The sequence below is a fragment of the Heloderma suspectum genome, chromosome 12 (assembly GCF_057233095.1).
Source record: "Heloderma suspectum isolate Gila_16-S chromosome 12, 16-S_ref, whole genome shotgun sequence".
Lineage (NCBI taxonomy): Eukaryota > Metazoa > Chordata > Lepidosauria > Squamata > Helodermatidae > Heloderma > Heloderma suspectum.
In genome coordinates, this window is record NC_139469.1 from 14,748,056 (window position 1) to 14,767,976 (window position 19,921).

The 19,921-nt window shown below is 46.3% G+C and overlaps 1 protein-coding gene across 6 annotated transcripts; it reads right to left on the reverse strand.

The window, feature by feature from the left end:
* Positions 1-2,188: 2,188 nt before the first annotated feature.
* BHLHA15 (basic helix-loop-helix family member a15) lies at positions 2,189-14,100 on the reverse strand. 6 transcript variants are annotated; one of them, XR_014785535.1, is made up of 4 exons: positions 13,970-14,100; positions 3,530-6,444; positions 2,690-2,875; positions 2,189-2,631 (listed from the first exon to the last, which is right to left on the reverse strand). XR_014785535.1 is itself a non-coding variant. In XM_084818434.1 (2 exons), exon 2 carries the CDS (start codon positions 6,344-6,346, stop codon positions 5,825-5,827), a length of 522 nt encoding a protein of 173 aa, XP_084674560.1. In that variant the 5' UTR covers positions 6,347-6,444; positions 13,970-14,100; the 3' UTR covers positions 2,191-5,824. The 6 variants fall into 6 exon arrangements, 1 of the variants encoding a protein (XP_084674560.1); XR_014785536.1 differs by having other exon boundaries at positions 2,194-2,631; positions 3,554-6,444; XR_014785534.1 differs by having other exon boundaries at positions 2,189-2,875; positions 3,554-6,444.
* Positions 14,101-19,921: the final 5,821 nt, after the last annotated feature.

A 19,921-nucleotide genomic window follows, 5' to 3' on the forward strand; every position in this document is an offset into this window, starting at 1 on the left:
GCAACAATTCCCATTGAAAGCAATTGAGTCAGACTAGCTTGACTTCCCTTGCTTTCAATGGGCGCATTTCTGGCTCTCTCACACTGGATTGTGTCCGGGGTCGGGTGGTGTTATGAGCCAATCAGATGTGGCATTTGCACTCGAACTCGAAAATACCATCAGAATACAATCCCAGGTTCTGTATGTGCGTGAATACAGACAGTGTATAGCAAAGGTGATCAAACGCTTGGTGGTAGATCAAGTTCCCTGCAGCAGATCCTATTAAATAATGTTGCCTGCCATGAGGGCTGCTTTGTTCGTGTTCGTTTTCGCTTAATCGCCTTTATCCTGTTCTTCCTAAATGATGCAGATGATTTGACTTTTATCAAGGGCGCCTTTGCTATAATCTCCCGGGACTAAAGAATAGTGACCTTTGTAAGCGATTCACCCTCCTCTTTCTCTCCTAACTGCTTTGTTCTTCTCTAGCACGGACATTTTAAAGACCATACAAGTACCCCATGGATACTTCGGAGGAATTTGCTCTCCATGGCACTCTTTGACTCTGCTGTAACTGTTACACTGCCATCATCCCTGTCTATGTAGTTGGGGAGTCATTGATCATCCTCTTCCTCACCACCTCCCCTTGAAATAAAACACATATGGTCCCATACCATAGCATTTTAAAGCCTTAGCATATTTATGGGGGCATGAGAGTGTTTGTCCATTTTAGATCGCAGTTCCCTCCACCAGATTAACATGGCTATTCTTCTGATTAATCTTCTCCTTCTCCTTCTCCTTCTTCTCCTTCTTCTTCAAAGAAACTTTGAAAACACCTGGAACTAGAGCTTTAGCTTTTTCTTTAAAAGATGAAGATGGAAGCATCTCGCTTTTTAACAGAGGTGGAAAATATTACAAGCTAGTGGATCCCTGGTTTAAAAAAAAAAATGAAACTAAGTGAAAAATGTATACATATTTCTCTACTCCCCTTAGCATGTCTATTCCAAATAGCATTTTACAGCCACTTCGATCATGGCAATTTATTTTGCAACTGCAGGTTAATTAATGCGCTGCAGCCCCTAAAAGGGATATGTTTGTCATCTTTTCTTTGGCTTATGCAAATCAGATTCTCTTGAACCCGTGCTGCACCCATAGCAGAGACTGGCATATCTTTGCATACTGTTAGGGCTCCAATGCTTTTTATCCATTAACGTCCATGCGTTGGTTTTTTAAAAACTGTTGATCCCCTAAACAGCAGCTTCCAATGAATCAGGCAGCAGGGTGTGTGTGTGTATACTGGGGACAGGAGGGGGAATGTGTGGCTGTTGGGATGGAGTTGTCATCTAACACAACTGGAGGGCATCAGGTTGGGGAATGACGTCACACAATTGTGTGCAATGCTGTTCTCCCTCTTCCTTCAAAAGAAGCCCGTGTTTGTTTACTTTGCAATTAAAGTACTTCAAAATTGGTTTAGCCTTTTATTTGTCTTTCCAGAGGTTGCTTGGCTTTTTTCTACCTGCAGTGGGTTAGGTTTTGCTGTGCTTGTCCTTTGATTTGTGCCTTCCCCGCAGGCACTGCCACAATCTATTGGGCTGTGCATAAACGTTTTAAAAAAATCCTAAAGCTAACGTTTGCTGTTAGGAAGGGGCCCACAAAAGTTACCTGTACCCCAAACCACAAGAGCATTTAGAATCACGTTCCTAATTTCGGGGAACGCATTCCTTCTCAACTCTTCTGCGGAGAGACACCCCAGTATCTGCTGTATTCCAGCACAATGAATTAATTTTGCACTGTCCCCTTAAGTACAGACCAAACTCCATACTCCTCTCTTCTCTTGAAATAGGAGAAAGCCTGCTGCGGGCTTATGTTAGGAGCCGTAGGAACTCAGGAAGCTGCCTCATACGGAGTCAGATCATTGGTCCATCTCGTCCAGTATTGTCAACACTGATTGGCAGTGGCTCTCCAGGATTTCAGGCAGGAGTTTTCCCAGCCCTACCGGGAGATGCCAGGGTCCAAACCTGGGGCCTTCTCTAGGCAAAGCAGGTGCTCTAACTACTGAGCTATGGCCCTGCTATATAAACATATTGCATCACCAACACCTGTGCAGAGACTGAATCAGTAGCTGTGGAGCGCTCCCGAAGCAGTGATGTATAGTTGTGTCACGTAAAAGAAGGGAAGTGTGCGGGGAGGAAAGAACAAACAAAACTTCCTTGCTTAAACAGCTTCTTTCATTTTATTTATATTTCACAGTACTAGAGTTTATTTTTGCACAGAGCTGCACATTAGCTCAGAATTAGTTTAACCAATCACACCCTCCTTTCAGATCAAAGAGGTACAATTTGCCAACAACAACAACCCCTATTTATTTTCTGATTGCAAGAAAACTACCCAAAAAAAACCCCAATATCGCTGGCTTCGTACCGCTACTACTGTTTACAGTTTACAACAAATAGTATTGCTACTATTATTTACAGTTTATAACAAGACAGTACCCTGCACCTTCAGGCCTCTGTGGCGTGTGGCGCTGTACACAGGTAAATACAAAAGGCCCTTTCAGACGCCACAAATTCAGCACCAGGTCAACATAAATGTGACAAGTAGCTCTGTGTTTAAGGCAGCCCTTTTCCCAACCTGGTGCCCTCCAGAGGTGTTGGACTACAGCTCCCATAAGCCAGCGGGGGATGATGGGAGTTGTAGTCCAACACTTCTGGACTACCTGGGCCAGCGTTGCCTGCTTTTGGCTGGTGGCGACTTATTTCGGGCCTCAGCTGTCCAGGCCTAGCTACCTGAGATCTTTTCATTTAGGACTGAACCCAGTCCTTCTTCCACATGCAAAGCCGGGGCTCTCTATCACTAAGGAGCAAAATAGATGGGATTCTATTACTGATTGTGTGAATGGCTTTTTAAAAAGTAAAACACTAGCTGGTGTATGTGTGGCGGGTCTGGACTGGGACCCTGGTATGTGTGTGGGGGGCAGAGGTTGAGGAGCCTTTAACCCTTTGCCCCCTGCTAAGGATGAGGGGGGGGGGCACCTGCTGTTTGCATTGCGCAGGGGAAAGCTTCAGTTGGTCCCAATCCAGACTGGAAGTGGAGGCGGGAGCAATGCATTAAATCCCTCTTACCGCTCCCCCAGGCGCACCAGGGTCCTGATCCAGATCAGGCTGTCCTAGGGTGGCTAGCTAGGAGTCTCCAAAAAAAGAGGAGAAAAGAAAGCAGCAATTTGCATATGCTAATGTATATGCATAGATGCGAATTGAGCCATAATTATTATAATTTAAATAGAAATACAGTACAACTCACCCTAGTGGGGAAGATGGTGACCAGAGCTCCTGTGTGCCTTGCTCGGTCTCCTGCCTAGGTGTTGATGGGCAGCTTCAAGGACCCTGAGCAATTCTTTCTGATGCTTCTTTACCTTGAAACCAGACTTGGAGGGCGCCTTTAAATGCGAGGGCAGTCCTCCGGCAACTCTTCAAGTACAGGACTGTCCTTTGCAAAAGAGGACACGTGGCCAGCCTCCACACCTGCTAATTTACTTTTAAAAAGCCATTCACACGCGATGGCTAATAGCATGAATGACACCTCCTGTAGTTTGGCCTCATGTTATCATCGCTCATCCCTGGGCTGGGCAGGTTATGGGCTGCAGCTGCAAGTAAGGGAAGTTGAAGAAATCCATTTGGGGGGGAGTTCGACTAGCTTTCCTAGGTTCAGCCCCCCCAGACTTGGTTCCGGTTCCCACTGCAGCACCCGACTCGGTCTGTAGCAAGTTGGACCAGTTTGCGGATTTTCTGACATTTTGCACTACTTTTTTGCAGGTTCCACAATTGGTGCAAATTTCTGGGCAATTTGTGCAAATTGTGGAACTGTGAAAAAAATGCAACAAAAATGTTCCCAGAGTTTGGGGAAAAGCCCGCAGCTGGGCTCACAAGTGCTAATTGAGTCATACATGCGGCAGAACTCCATTGAGTAAAAGAAGCGCCAGATTTTCCAGCAATGGACATCCCTTGTTGCAAGATTTACAAGCATTCTGGACTTCCTTTGCAGAGCAAAAAGGGGCCAATTTCAAACTCAAAAGGGCTCAGCAAGCAGGAAACAGATTTTAAACACCCACACACACGGAAATCTGCATCCCCAAAAGGGAAGTCTAAGCGAACATGACAACCTAAAAGATGGCATTGGAGAAGGGCAAAAGAATGGCCACACAGTACAAGAGAGGGAAAGTCACATTTTTAAAATATGCACTCTGGTGCAGCTAATTCTCCTCATGTGCGCAACAACTGCACACTCAAATATATGCTGCACATACAGTTCCAGGCCTGATCCGCCAGCTGCTTTCACACATCCCCTGCGTTAGACCATTGCTACAGTATTATGGGCATATAGAGTTGCACAAAAATTCTGGATGTGCTCAACCCGTTTAAAAGACACTCCCTCTAATAGCAAACTCAGTGAGTGCAGACAAAAAGGGAGCCAAGACAGGGCCACTGAGAAGTATTGGTGATGTCACCAAGCGTGACGTTTCAGCATGCTGAGATTTGCAGAAGTGCGAACCATTTTTTTTAAAGCCTAAGGGGGCATTCCCCCTTCCAAAGCAGCCCAATGAGGACTGAGCATGCTCAATAACCATGGAATGTCATGTGTCCGTTGGAAAAGAAAAATGGTGGCAGAATGCAATGGCCTGTTGGAGCGGGTAATGGAACCCTGAGAAGGAGCAACCTGTTAAAAGGTGTGGATATGCTGCAACATTTTGTTACAGATCCCCACTTGCATATAATAGCTACCACTCTTGGGATCAGGGCTGGCGTCGAGGGTAGGCATGGTTGGGCACATGCCAAGCGCCCGCTCCCCAGCAGGGGCCCACTGACCAGAGGCCCCTGGACTTGTTCCTCTTCTGCTTCACCACTGCACTCTGCTTGTGCACCTGCCTCTTGCTCTGGCCCAGGCAGTGGTGGTGGTGAGAAGGAGGAGCAGGAGATGCCACGGCCTGCTTGCTCTCTGCCGGTCAAGCAAGCCAGTGGTAGCATGCTGAGGAAGAGAATGAGAAGCAAGAGCAAGAGCAGCTGGTGACAGTGGTGGTGAGAAGGGGGGGCACTGAGGGAGGGGGCCCACTGAGGGTGTCTTGTCCAAGGGTCCTGCAAAAACCTGGAATCAGCATTAACTAGGCTGGTGCCTTTCTCAAAACAACACTACACCATTCAGCAGAGGTGATCTTTGTACAGCCTTTCGGCTATATAGCTGGTGCTCTATATCTGAAATATCTACAGATGGCTGTCTGTAGCTATATAGATATACAGCTACAGATGGCTGTCTGGCTACACAGCCCTGCCAGGGCTGGCGTCAAGGGTAGGCATGGTTGGGCACCCGCACAGGGCCCCCACTTCAGCAGGGGCCCAAAGGCAAGACCACCCTGGAGTGGCTCCTCCTCTTCACCCTTGCAGCCTCCTTGCTCGCCTGCCTCTCACTCTGGCCCAGACAGCGGCGGTGGTGAGAAGGAGGAGCAGGAGATGCCACGGCCTGCTTGCTCCCTGGCTCTCTGTGAGTCAAGCAAGCGGGTGGTAGCAATGATGAGAACGAGGAGGGGGAGCGAGAGCGGCTGGTGAGAATGGCAGTAAGAAGGGGGACTCACTGAGGCAGGGGGCCCATGGAGGGTGCTTTGCCCGAGGGCCCTCCAAAACCTGGAGCTCGGCACTGCTTGGAATCATGCCACTGGATTCACAGATCCTTCCAAACAAAACAAAAATGGCCTCCCTTCAGTCCTTCCCAAGGAATGGAAGAGAAGTCACGTGCTTGACGCTTTGGGGTGCTTTCCCAGGATCAGAAACGTACCCAGGGCGGCCCAGTCACCGCAACTTCAGCTGCCTTGCCTGAAGCTGTGGATCTGGGTGGAGTACTTCTGAAGCTGTTCCGATGGCTCGTCATCCTCCCCGCATTGCTGCTGATAGTGTTCATACAGTTTGGATCTGCTGCCAGGACCAGAGCCCTCAACGGGCGGGAGGTGGCCGTTGGACATCCGGAGGATGGTCGAGGTGAGAGATTTGATATAGTTTTTGGCCAAGGTGAGGGTCTCGATTTTGGAGAGCTTGTTCTCCGCCCTGACGTGCGGGATGACTTCCCTCAAGGCCTGGAAAGCGTTGTTGAGCTTGTGCATGCGCTGCCGCTCCCGTTCGTTGCTCTCCAGCCTCCGCATGCGCCTGTCTCTGCTGCTCCAAGGGAGCTTTGTGGGCCGGGGGGCAGCCTTCGGGCTGTCCTGATTCCTCTTTTCTTTGCGCCGTGAACATTTCAGAAGTTCATCCTTGCTCTGGGTCGGCTGTTGGCACGAGATGTCCTCGTTGACCGGGTGACGACGTTTCGCTCCTTTGCTTTTGGCCTTCATCGCTGGCGCAGTCGGAGACGCAGGATCCTGGGTATTTATTCTTCTTTATTATTGTTGTTATCTCCTACCGGCAGAAGCTTCTGGCACCAACCAAAGGGCTGTTTCAAAAAGAGGACACCAAATTGGTTGCTAATAGAGCCATAATGTCATCCTCATCAGGTATCAACTCAGCTGAAGCCTGGTCAACACATGCAGGAATATGGAAAGTGGTGGGATCTTAGTGCAGTAGAAAGGACAGGAACCTCAGGCAGTGGGGGGCGGATCTAATTTTTTAATGCTCCTCAGTGTGAAGAACTCCCTGTAAGCAGAAAGGTAGAAGAGCAGGGAGAGGGGCTGGGCTACAACTTCTCCACCCCCTGCCCTACAATGTGCTAACTTTGGTTTATCTCATGAAGCATGTTTTTTTTTTAATGGCACCTTCTACTTTGTGTCCAAAGGTGGGATGGCCCATTCTACCCCTGCGCTGTACTGTATGTGTATGACCTGGGATCTCTTCTTACTTGGCATTTGGTACCCCAGTATGGACACCCACGTATTAAAAAATCTCACACCTCTCACCTCACTTGTGAATGGCGCATGCACATTAAAATCACGTCAGGTTCCAAGGGCTGCATCTATTTTGTACTTGAGCATCTGGACTGAAGTACAAATCATCAAGGGTGAACACATGGGCCTAGTTATACCACAAGCCCACCCTGAGCTCCTTGGTGCAGGAAGGAATGGGGGGGGGATTCAAATGTGAACACATTTGTGTTGAATTATTATAAATAAATAAGCAAGAAATGGCCTTTATAGGTCACACCAAAGCAATCTCCATATTGCCAATGGAATACGCACAGGAAAGTCACGGGCAAGAGTACATTATCGCATATAGCAGGGATGGTGCATCTTTTTTCTGTTGGAGATTTTTTCTCGGTCAGGGGCCAAAGCCAGCTTTGGGCAGGACCAAAGCGAAAAGTCTGTGGGGCCACCCCCTTTCTCCCTCTCCCTGTCCCCTTCTCCTTCTCCCTGTCCCTTTCTCCCTATCTTTGTCTCTGTCTCCCTGTCCCTGCCCCTCTCCTTCTGTCTCCCTGTGACCCTCCCTTCTCTCTTTCCTCCCCATCCAGCAGAATGCTGGGAGAGGGACAAATCAGTCTTGCCACATGCCAGAACTGATCATTTGCAGAGGGCTTTTGAAATTAGTCCAAGGGCCTAATTAGTCCAGGTTGCCCACCCTGGCCATATGGAAATGAATAAATCCTCCCGCATGACCCAGGTTCGAATTCCAGAGCCGTTATGTCCTACATACACACACACTCCAGAAGGTGGCCTCAGGCCAAGACACGGTTGCTCAGCCTTACTTGCCCCATCTGTAAAAAAGGAATAATAAAGCCTCTGCTCCTCAGAGCTGTTAGAAGGAAGAATCCATTAAAGAACTGTGAAGTGCTCCAGACCAGTGGAGGCTGGTGGCTCCGATTTCAGTGGGGCTGTAAATCCGTCCTGGGTTTCAGTCAGAACCAGCCAGAACTCTAAAGGAGCTATCCAAGGTGCTGAACCCTAGCCCCCGAATGGCTTCAGCCTCCACTGTGCCAGATTGTACTGCTTGACCCAAAGCTTCCTGTGATCACATGTGAATATCCCCATAAGCCAGAGATGTGGTGTAGTGGCGAGAGTGTTGGACTAGGAGCTGGGAGATCCGGGTTCGAGTCCCCACTGGGTGACTTTGAGCCAATCACACACTCTCAGCCCAACCTACCTCACAGAGTTGTTGTTGTGAGGATAAAATGGAGAGGAGGAGGATAATGTAAGCCGCCTTGGGTTCCTTGCAAGAGGAAAAAAGGCGGGGTATAAATGCAATAAATAAATAAATAATCATAATCATAATAAATGTTGTTTGCCATTTGAGAGTTCACCTTGGGCTAACAGTGATCGCTGCCCGCCCCTCCAGATGGACATTCAAGTGGCAAATTGCACCAGCTTCTTCTATTCTCCCACACACACACCTATTTCTCCTGCTTGCCCTAGCTGAAAAAAATACCTGTGATGCTGTGATAGCTCCCCCCAGCTCTTTAAAGCCAGGCCTGAAAAGAGCCAGGATACCCAGGTGAACAGGGACTTCAGTGCTGTAACCTCTGCAGACCTCAAGTCGCTTGACCCAGCCCAATAGAGCCAATACACAGAGGCAATATCGATGTGCCCCTTATGCAGCCCACCTGCCCCTCCCAGCCTTTTACAGCTGGGATAGCCAAGTGAAAGGGGAGTTCAGCACTATGATGGCTGTAGATCTGTCATCTGACCCAGCCCAGCAGAGGCAATATCTATCCCATTCGCATCACATCCTTCCTCAAAAAGAAACTCAGGACAATGTGCACGGGCTACTCCTGTTCCCACCTGCACCCCACATCCCCTCACAACAACTCTGTGAAGTAGGCACGGCTGAGAAATATAGCATTGCCCAAGGCTGCCCAGCAAGCATTATGGTTCAGCAGAGATCTGACCTGTATTGTCATCTCCAAGTCCCAATGCTCTAACCATTGTTCCACACTGTTGGTAAATACTGTCTAGTTGGCCTAGCTATTCTGGCTCTCTGTGGGCTTTTAACACATCAGGACAGGCAACGGGGAGGATTACAAAAGGATGAAAGCAGCCGTGGCAGGGAGGGAGACGTGAGCAGGAATGCAGTGGGGTGGGTACCAATTCCACTATTTGTTGCAAAGACCTCCCTGGACACTTATGGATGCTTTTGCCAAGGCTGATGCCATGAGCATCACTGGAGACCTCTTGAGTATCCAAACTGTTTTTCAAGGGTTATGTTCAGGTGGAGCAGAAGCAAGGCTATTGATGGTCTCTTAGGCGCAATCCCAAGGGTTATCAGAGGGGATGTACTCAAGTAGATAAAGGGGAGATTAGGAGTATTTTAATGGCAGGTGACCCTAACCAGTGTGGGACCAGGGTCCCTGAAGGACCATCTGCTCTTGCATGAGCCTGTTCGGTAGCAAAGATCCACCAAGGACCTGTTCCAGGTGCCTTCACCTGCAGAGGTTAAACCAGGGGTGCTGGACTTCTGGCCCGTGAGCAAATCTGGCCCTCTGAAGTTCCCCAGAAGGCCATGGGCCATTCCCGTTATCTTTCCCCCAATTGCTAATCACTTGGTGGTTTCCTGGCCTTTGCGCATCCTAAAACGTCGAACTACGTCTCCAAAGGCACTAAGAGTTTTAAGCTAAAATACGCTGGAATGTTTGGGATGTTGGCCCAGCCCCCTTTCACCTTTGGCCACACCCACCACTGGGATGCAGCCCTCGAGAACTTCTCCAAAACTGAATTTGGCCTTCAGGCTGAAAGAGATTCAAGACAGAGCAGAGGGCATTTCCTGTGCTTCTATGTGGACGGACTCCCCTAGGGAGATCCAATCGACACCTTTGCCTTTTAGGTAGCAGGAAGCATCTATCCTGTTTATTCAGGCTGTGGGGACTTAATGTTGGTTATGGAATTCAATTGTTTGCTTAGCGGTTTTAATTGATTGTAGCATTTGGATTGTTTCACGATGCTCATCTGCCCAGAATGGACTGGAGATGGTGTACAGAAGCATTCCCCAACCTGCTCCTCTGCAGGGGTTTTGGACCACAACTCACAGCATTCTTGACCATTGGTCGGAGTTGGAAGTCCAAAATGTCTGGAGGGCAATAGGTTGGTGTACAGCAAGGATGGGGAACCTTTTTTCCCTGTTGAAGTTCATGCCACCATGGCCAAAACCTGTGGATGTCCACATTCTAGCAGTGGGTGTGGCCAGAGCCCAAAGTGGGTGGAGTTACAGCTGTGATGCTTATCTTTGTTCAATAAGCAACAACAAAAAGAAATTTGCATCCTGGCATTCTCTTTCCCCAACTTGTGCAACATTCCCTCGATGAGCTTTGCTGTTAAGGGACAGAGCAGGACAGAGCAAATATCAATAACTAATATCAATGTTTTAGAGCCAGTGTAGTATAGTGGTTAGAGTGTTGGACTGGGACTCAGGAGATCTGGGTTCTAGTCCCCACTCAGGCCATGAAGGTCACTGGGTGACTTTGGGCCAGTCACTGACTCTCAGCCTAACCCACCTCACAGGGCTGTTGTGAGGATACAACAGAGAGGACAAGGATTATATAAGCTGCCTTGGGTTCCTCACAAGAGGAAAAACGGTGGGATATAGATGTAATAATAAATAAATGATGATCTGGTGCAGGGCCAGTGAATGGGCATGGCCTGGGAAGAGTCTGGAGGGCCACATTGAGAGGCCCACGGTCCGGAGGTTCCCTATTCCTGTGGTACAGGCTGCTGAATTAGTTAATTGCTGCTCTTATAGCTGTTATTTCTGTACAGTCTAATTACTCTTTTTTTTACGGTGGCTTATATTTTTATGGAATTTTGTTAAGCCTCTTTGAATGCCACCTGCCAGGAAGAGATGGCATACAGATCTTTTAAACTAAGGCAAAATAAGTGAGGTAGGGCTGGCCAAGGTGTAGGGCTGGCCAAGGTGTAGTAGGATGCCCCCGTGAGCTGGAATATCTCTCAGGGCTTTATTTACTTCTACAATTTGGGTCCCAATCCCTCAGTGTAAATTGGAATAACAAGGGCAACTTACAATAATATAATAGTAAATAATATGACTATATTATAATATGAATAATATAGGAGTGGTTCTTAAACCTGGTGGCATGAAGGATTGCTGTTCCAGTTTGTTCTTTGTTTTCTCACCTTACTACGATCACATTGGAAAATGCTTAAAAGGCTTCCAAATTAACACTCAGCTACTGCATTCATCCCTTCTGGCTGTGGTGTGCTTACATGTAGACACAGGAAGAAACTCCGTACCCAAGCAGAGGTTTCCTGGAAGTTTCCAGTGCAATTGCTTGTATCGCTGAAGAGGCAAGCTTCAGAATGGGATGCCTCTTCAGCTTGTGGTTAAAAAGACATAACCCTCTTTTTGCTGTCATTGTGGTTTCAGGGACCACTAGCAGTTTTTGGACCCACAGTTTAAGGTCTATTGATTTGATGCTAAATTAGACGCAAAGTAAGCCCCAAGAAGTTACTATTAGAGCAGTACGACAATGGAGCCAATGACCTAGGGAGGTGGTGGGCTCTCCCACACTGGAGGCATTCAAGATGAGGCTGGACAGCCATCTGTCACGGATGCTTTGACTTGGATTCCTGCATTGAGCAGCAGGTTGGACTCGATGGTCTTGTAGGCCCCTTCCAACCCTGCTGTTCTATGATTCTACCCCGAAGCAGAGATGGGAAAAGCTGCTGGTGGCTGCCTTCTTTTGCGTGCTGCCAAGAACAGAAAAGGAGGGACTAGAGCAACACAAGAGCCTCCATTTTCCTGTGCAGATGGCAAAATGTTTTGATTTAAAAATATATCTGAACTAGAACCAAATCAAAATTCTAGAATTTCCATTCCAAGTTTGAAAACTGGAAGTGTTGAATTCAACACTGAGCATAAATTTAAAATCTTCAGTAGCCTTGAATTCTAAGGCAAAAAATGTATTATGTATCAACTTGCTAGATTCACTACCATTTCTATATAATGTTGAAACCCAAGAGTACTGGTGCAGAGCCCAGGTCCGGGGGCCAGATCCAGCCAATCCAGCCCGCAAGACCCCCACAGAAGGCCCCACCCCCTTTCCTCCAATCACCAATTGTTGAGTGGCTTCTTGGCTTTTTTGTTTCCGCCCAGTTTAAAAGGTTTAAATGCCTCTCCTAAGGCTTAGTTACGGGCAGCAAGAGCTTTAAGCTAAAACATACTGGTATGTTTTGGCACCATCCCTTTTCCCTTTGGCCCTGCCCCCTTTTGTCTGAGGGCCAACGCACCACTGGAATGTGCCCCCCCGAGAGCTCCCCGAAAATGGAATTCAGCCCTTCTGCACCATTGCCCAAGAGCATCCATAAAATTGGTTGGCAGAATTAAAATAAAAATTTAAAATGTCTGCAAGTATTGGAGCCATTGCCCATGAAGTTTAAGCCAAGCCAGGTCTCCGGAAAGTCTTTCTCGTTGAAACACATGAATCCGTGATGAAGAGGGTGCCACTGAGTGGTTCTCCACCCTTGAGCAGCCAACACTATCACCCAAACTGTTGTATTTCATGGAAAGGGTTCCCAGGCAAGCAAGTGGAGTCCTGGCCATGTCTGGCACCTTTTATTTGAGAGATGAAAATTAGGATTGAGCCAAAATAAAGCAATACATAAGTAGAGCTTTGGCTATTGGGCAGTATAAAAATGTAATAAATAAATAAGAGCAGGGCTGTTTAATCACCGGTGGTGTGGTGGTAAATTGTGACATACAGGTACTCATCATGACCGTCCCCAGTCATGACCCCAAGGAAAGTCCCAAAACGCAGGCAATCCATATCTGCAAACCAGTTCTAGCAGTTTTCATCTCCACCAGGCACAGGTCTTTTGTAAAACTAGAAAGTCTTCACTGTCCATTCTAGATCAAGCCACCCCAAAGTACTTTGCATTACAACAGGGAACACATATACTATTGTTAGGAAAATTCATTTCCACCTCCCAGCTACTGTGATTATCATTATTGCAAGTAATTGCAGAGGGAAGTCATGAGAGTGAGGCCAGTGAGGTCCATGATCCTGCTAATAAAACAATGCTCCCTGCGAGCCCTGGCTCCACTACACCACTGCTCATCACTTATCCCTGCATAGGTTAGTCAACTGCTAGCAAAACAAGAAAGCGGCAACATTCAGGGGGCATCCACCTTCAACACCCTTTGGGTGGACAAACCGATCTTGGAGACAACTGCCCAAGCCAGACCCTGGATAAAAAAAACTCCCTTGTACCGTGCATCGCTTCATTCCTCTTCTGGTTCTTTACCACTCATACTTCCCTCCTGGACCTCTTTCTTCACGCATGATGTATTAAGTTCACACATTAAAATATAAGGGGAAGACTCGTTTGTTGCATTCAAGTACATCCCACCGGACAACTGACTGCAGCTCCTAGCTGAACGTACGTAGCCTGGCTGCTATGGCAAACCTGGATTTGTTCTGCCATGTGTGAAGTGGCCCTTGGACCCTTCTTCTCCTCCCATCTTGCATGCTACTGCTGCTTTCAATGGCTACTTGTCGTCATGGCTATATGCTACCTATGTCAGAGGCAGTATGCTTATCTACACCCAGGTGCAGGAGGCTGCTATTTCACTCATGTCCTACTTGTGGGTTTCCACAGGCAACTGGTTGGCCACTGGGTGAACAGAATGCTGGACTAGTAGGGACTGTGGTCTGATCCAGAACGGCTCTTCTTCTGTTTCTCCTCTATTCATCATGTACTGTTACTGCCTCCCGCATGAGTTCCAGCAAGAAGCTACATTCGTAGCTTCCTTTTAGTTTCATCTTACTTATGCAAGACCTGGGAAAGCAAGAGCCAGTAAGAGCGGTCAATAATCCAGAATAAGATCATTTGAATAAGACCAATAGAAAACTTAAAACTTTTAAAAAAATGGATAAAATATGCAATCATTCCCCACTCGTAGCTGTAAACTGTGCGTGGTTCACTGTGAATGGCATTCTTTTATTATTCCTCCTTTTCTGCTTTCAACCTTATCACCTGTCTTTGATAGTGACGGTTCTGAATGGCAGAAATTAACTGGATGCCTACCTGGTGACAGAGCAGGTGCCAGCAGCATCCATGGCCAGCACGGGCCATAAAAGAGAACGACCCAGCAGCGAGGATGTTTTTTTGGTATCCAGGACAGCAAGTAGTTTGACTTCTCCGATCTCCTGCAGACTGCTGGCTGGGGTTGGGACACGTCACTTTAATGCACAAACAGGTGAGAAGGGCGGAGTTTGGCTTGACCAAGTCTTTGGCAAATAATCCGAAGAGTGTGTGCAGCAGTTGTGAGATTATGACAGAAGGGGAGTGAATAGCCATGTGTGGCTGGCACTTCGCATGGGTTGTGCAGCATAGGCAGGGATCTCAATGATCTCTGGCATTCCCCCCACCCCCATTGTTGCACGGAAGAGAGAGGGCAACAAATGAATCTGGGAGGAGCTATAGCTCAGTGATACAGCACCTGCTTTGCATGCAGAAAGGCCCAAGTTTGATCCCCGGCATCTCCAGGTAGGGCTAGGAAGGAATCCTGCCTGAAATCCTGGCGAGCTGCTGCCAGTCAGTGTCTGGGTTAAATGGACCCAATAAATATTATTATTGTTATTGTTATTACTGCTGCACTTATATCCCACCTTTTTTCCTCTTGCAAGCAACCCATGGCAGCTTACATGGCCCTCCTCCTTTCCATTTTATCTTCACAACAACCCTATGAGGTAGGTTAGGCTGAAAGTCAGTGACTGGTCCAAAGTCACCCAGCGAGAGGTCCTGCTCTGGATTAGTACAAAGGGCAGGACCTTTTCAGTTGTGGTGCATACATAATAGAAGCCCACCTGGTTCCCCAGGGAAGCCCACCTAGCTTTTTACGGAAGCCATGTCTCAGAGAGACCTTAAAGGTAGAGCTGGATGCTAGATTTGTTTGGCTCCTGCTTTTTTGATAGGGACTGATGCTTATTTATGGTGCTTGGCTGCCATCATATTTTATCTTCTGTTTTTATTGAAGCTTTGTTTTATTGAACACTGCTTTGATTTTTTTTTTAAGTGGAATTAAAAAAAAACACCAGGTGAAAAATCCTGGAGCCCAAATGGGGGGAAAACATCTCACTATTTCTGCTCATGAGAAGGCTGAATGTTCTCTGGAGCTCCTTGTGCGTAGCCTCAACTATAACACAGCCCCGAGAGTGAAATTTGATCCCCAAAAGCAGCCTCAAATGTAAGCTACCTTTAAGTGCTTGTCTACAGTGTTCATCGCACTGATGGCATCTGGCCTGAATAAGAACAGCTATGGCAAATCTGAGGAGCAGAAATCAGACAGGAAGAAAAAATAAAGGATGTTAGTATTCCATTTGAACCATGGCCAAGCATCAAAACCAGTCAACCTGGTTGCTTATTTCTGGCTGTTCTGCCCTCACCACGCTTCAAATTCCATAGGTACTTAAGAACCTGTTTATTCATCCTAGCAAAGTTGTCTTTTCAAAGTTCAGTTAACAGAAATTTAAAACAACTTAATCCGAGAACTCATCGTCCCTACAAATCAAAGTATGGAGGGTGCAATGCATTTACTGTGAAAGCTACAAAAGTGCCTCAGAAATTATGGTGACGGGCAGGGGGGCACAGTTCAATGAAAGAGCATTTCCATTTATAGATTAGGTGGCAGAATAAAATGCACATAGGACACCAGTTTTATAAATATATACCTTTATTTTATTTTGAATATTAAATAATGTTCTTTAAATTACAAGCAGTCTTGAATCACACTAGGCATGATCAATGTACAGTAGAAATATTACAGTTTTTAAAATTTACACAATTTAAAGACAAATTCGACCTGAAATTTCATTAAGTAGCATATTGCCGTAAACCTCATACCTGTATTAAATTCCAGATAGGAAAACCTTTCCCCTATGATTTTGTTACATATATTTTCCTCATTTACAAAGAGAGTAAAACATTATATATACACATCAATTGGTACCATTTACCATTAGGTTACACCTACCACTGTGCAAGATCAGACAATTTATTAAACGGAACTGAACATCTTAAATTCATTCAAGTTTCATTTGAAAATAAAATAAAATAAAAACCAGGCTGGTGGTATACAACACTTATATTTATCTGCCTTCTCTTGTACTCATCTCCTCTACAATTACCCCATAAAGACTTGATTTTTAAAAAGGATATTTTATACAACTTAAAGCTGAAGTTAACTGCTTTTTTTACACTCCATTGTTATTTTTAAGGCTATTTCTTATAAGGCTAGTATGTTTCCAATTCCACCTTCCAATCCAAATAGCCATTTTGCCACCAATGAAAATTTAGCTGAATTTTTAATTGTTTCTCTCTTCTAAAAGCTCCTAATGAAACTGACTCTCTAAATAAAATAACAACAATAACAACAACAACAATAATCAGAACTGCATACAAATAAATCTAAAATACTGATTTATTTTTTTAAGTAGGCATGAATGGCTCTCATCAGTGCTTTGCCACCGATTAAAAAAAAAGAATCAGTTCATTTCCAAGAAAGTGGTGGCTTTTACATTTTCACTTATGTGTAATGAACTTGGAAAATGATGTAGTGTTTAAAAGTCTCCTCATTCTTTTCGACCTCTTGTTACAAAGGTTAGAACAGCCTTCCCCAACTTGGTGCCCTCCGGATGTGTTGGACTACAACTCCCATCTCCCAAGCCCCAGCCAGTGTAAGAAGGCACCAGCTTGGAGAAGGCTGCATGAGACCCTCCCTCACCTACTTTTTCCCCTCTAAAATATGTACTTTCATTTTGCAGCCTGATACTATGAATCTCTCCTAATTGCTACGCTGCAAATGGGGCAGTTCAAGCATCATCCTGTACAAGAGATGAAGGCAGAGAAGTCCTTTTTCGCCTTAGACACCTCCCTCTTCCCCCACCCCCCTACACCTCACTGCCACCCTGGCAGGAAACCACAGCAAAAGCAGAGTTGCAACTGGCAAAAGGAAGGTGAAACAGCTGCTGCTGTTCCCAGCTCCAGGGCTCATAATCATCCTATAGGATTTATAGGATTGAAAACTCCTGCTCCCTACCCAAAGTAAACCTCTTCCCCCCACCCCCACTTTGTGCAGCACAGATGCTCCCCAAAGACAACAACAACAGGCAACTTGGCTACCGGAACTTTTGGTCCGGGCTCTGGTGCCTTCAAAAACTTCATGATAGGCAGAACTTTACCATGTGAAGCTTTTCCAAGCAGATCATCCCTCTGCCAGGGGTTGGGGAGCAGAGGCTGAGAGAATGTGCCTGCTAAATTTCTACCTGTCACACAGCTGTTAAAATGCACAAGTGACCTACTCGGGGGGGGGGGGGGAGAAGAGAAAAGAAGCAACCCTAAGCCCATGTAGCAGCAGCAACGGCTAGGATGATATTCCCTCATCATCGACATCTGGAGCAGCTTTCCTTAGTTATAAACACAGAGGTTTTCCAGTCCTGGAGAAGCTAAAAGACAACAACCAACACCACAGAACAGCTCCTCACAAACACCACCCTTACTGCTAGCCCACCCAAATTCTCCACAAGACATCCATTTTTCATCTGGGTAACTACAGTGCAAAAGAATACAGACGTCAGCTTGTGGAATGTATGACAAGATGGCTCTCTGTAATTAAAAGGATATAAAGTCAGTCTTCAAGAAATGGTTAGGAATTTTGAACTACTGCCGTGGGTTTGTGAATGTTAAAAGTCCACTACTTCAGCCAAAGCAAAGCTAATTTAGGAGCTTAACATTTTAAAACAGCTTTGGTAGCTAAAGGTGCGCCGCACCACCGTCTCGTCCGTTTTTCATTTTCATGCTGTAGCGGGAGGTAATTTGGAACTCTGCCTTGCCAATGAGGCAGGCGCGTATCAGGTTCACTAGAGAGGCCCCGAAAGGTTATGAGCTTGGAATTCATACGATGACCAAAAGAGTCAAATGCATGTGAGATTCTAGTCACGGAGACTGAAAAAAAAAACCTCTCTCGTCTGGTGCCAGCCATATGAAGCTACTGCAAGAAGTGTTTTCTGAACACAAGCCTTAACTCCTCATTGCAAGCTGCAGCATCTCAGTGAAAGTTTCAGGCTGGGCTATAGCCATTGAGCTTTCATCCATGTACAGTAATTTCAGCACTTCTATTTTGGAAAGAGGGCTGGGGAGAAGCCTGAACTCCCCGGAGAAAATCCTGGCATGTCGAATGCGCACACGTCATTGGGATACCGCTAGTCAAAGTTTCCGCACTTAAAAGGTTGAACAAAAGTGAAGGGGAATAGCAACGCACTCGCTTCACTTAACCCACCTGCATTTGGGTTGCCAGCTCCAGATGTGTTGGGCTACAACTCCCAACATCCCCTAGCTAGCATAGCTGGCTGGGGGATGCTGGGAGCTGTAATCCAACACATCTGAAGGGCACCAGATTCAGGAAGGCTGACCTATACTGAGTCCAAACTCATGAACTACAAGGTTCGGGGTCTATGTTTCCTGCCATATAACTTCTCATCTGGTTGCAACCTCAGTATACCAAGTTCAAGCCTCACGTTTGAGCTCCCTTCTGCTTTTATATTCACCCAGTGAGGAAAGAGCTGGGGACAGGAGGAGGAACCCGACCTGCCCCGGAATATCTCTCACCTTCAGACTCAAATCTGTCAAAGGACCAAGCAGCAATTTAAAACAGGCCCAAGGTGGTCCTTTGTATTTTAAAAGCCAATTCCGTGCACACGAACATTTGCTCTTGCAAAAACACAATGAACACTGCAGGATACGGCAAACGAGTAGCATCACTTTACAAGGCAAGTTTGCACGTGAGGGTACATTGCAGGCGAGCATACAAACTGACACGCTTCTCAAGCTGTTCTACATTTTTTAGGCCTTATGAGTTCCTTGTGAAATGGAGCTCTGTCACTGGAAATATTTAATGCATGCCAGTTTCTGCCCTCCATGTGGCTGACAAGATCCAGGCTGACTGGAGAAGTGTGAAGAAAAGGGGGGGGGGAGCCCAACGCTTTCATACATTGTTTAATAAGAGGGTTTTAAACCTACCGATGTTCACGTCCTTCATGGATGTTCTCTGTCAGGCCCAAAGCAGGAGCATGTATAGGTTAGCCAAATAGCTTAAAAAAACAGAATTATTTTAAAATTCCTTTCTCTCTGCCAAGGCTATGGCTGAAAAATGTGTATTACAGCGCAAATGCTCATTTTTAGAGTGAGGTAAATGAAGATACACACATTTTACTGAGGGATGTATATGTGTGTGCACATATTCTATGCGTAGTCATAGCTGTGTTTGCCAGGTTTGGAGAGTTCTACTTTCCTGTTTTATGCATTAGTCCGGGTAAGTTTCCAGAAGTAACATGAAGCTCTGGAAAGGCCTTTTAAACTTGCTATGGAAGATCTGGGCCTAACCAAGTACTGCCTATTAGCCTTTAAGTTTCTAACAGCATCCTTAAGGTAACTGAACCGCTAGTTTTAGGACCATTCTTTCCAGCATCAAACACATGGGGGGGGGGGGGCCTCTATAGCAGCCTTCCTTAACCTGGGTCCCTCCCCATGGAGATTATGGGAGTTGAAGTCCAACACATCTGGAGGGACCAGGTTAGGGAAGGCTGCTCTACAGGATGCTCCAACTCCAGAAAGCACAGAAAATCCAAATCCATATTGAAGATTTGCTGTGTTGCAAGGGACTGCTTGAGAACCACAGAACCCCAGGTTAGAGCCCAGGGATCCTACTTTTATTAAAGCTGCTTCTTTATAGATACCTGACTTCAAAAGAAAGATTAAGAGCAAAAATTACGTCAACGCATCCTCTGTTAGATTGCCTCAGCAGAAATGCTGACAGATCCCTGAAGATGAGATGAGCAGTACTAGAAGTTACCCAGTAACTAATATCATCATTCACACACACACACACACACACACACACACAATCAATCAATCCCAGAGTCTTTCAGACTTCTCCTGAAATAAATCCTACAACACTAACACCACTACCACCATTTTTTA

Coding starts and splice junctions, on each gene's coding strand:
- BHLHA15 (XM_084818434.1), bottom strand. CDS start 6,346: ATGAAGGCCAAAAGCAAAGGAGCGAAACGTCGTCACCCGGTCAACGAG.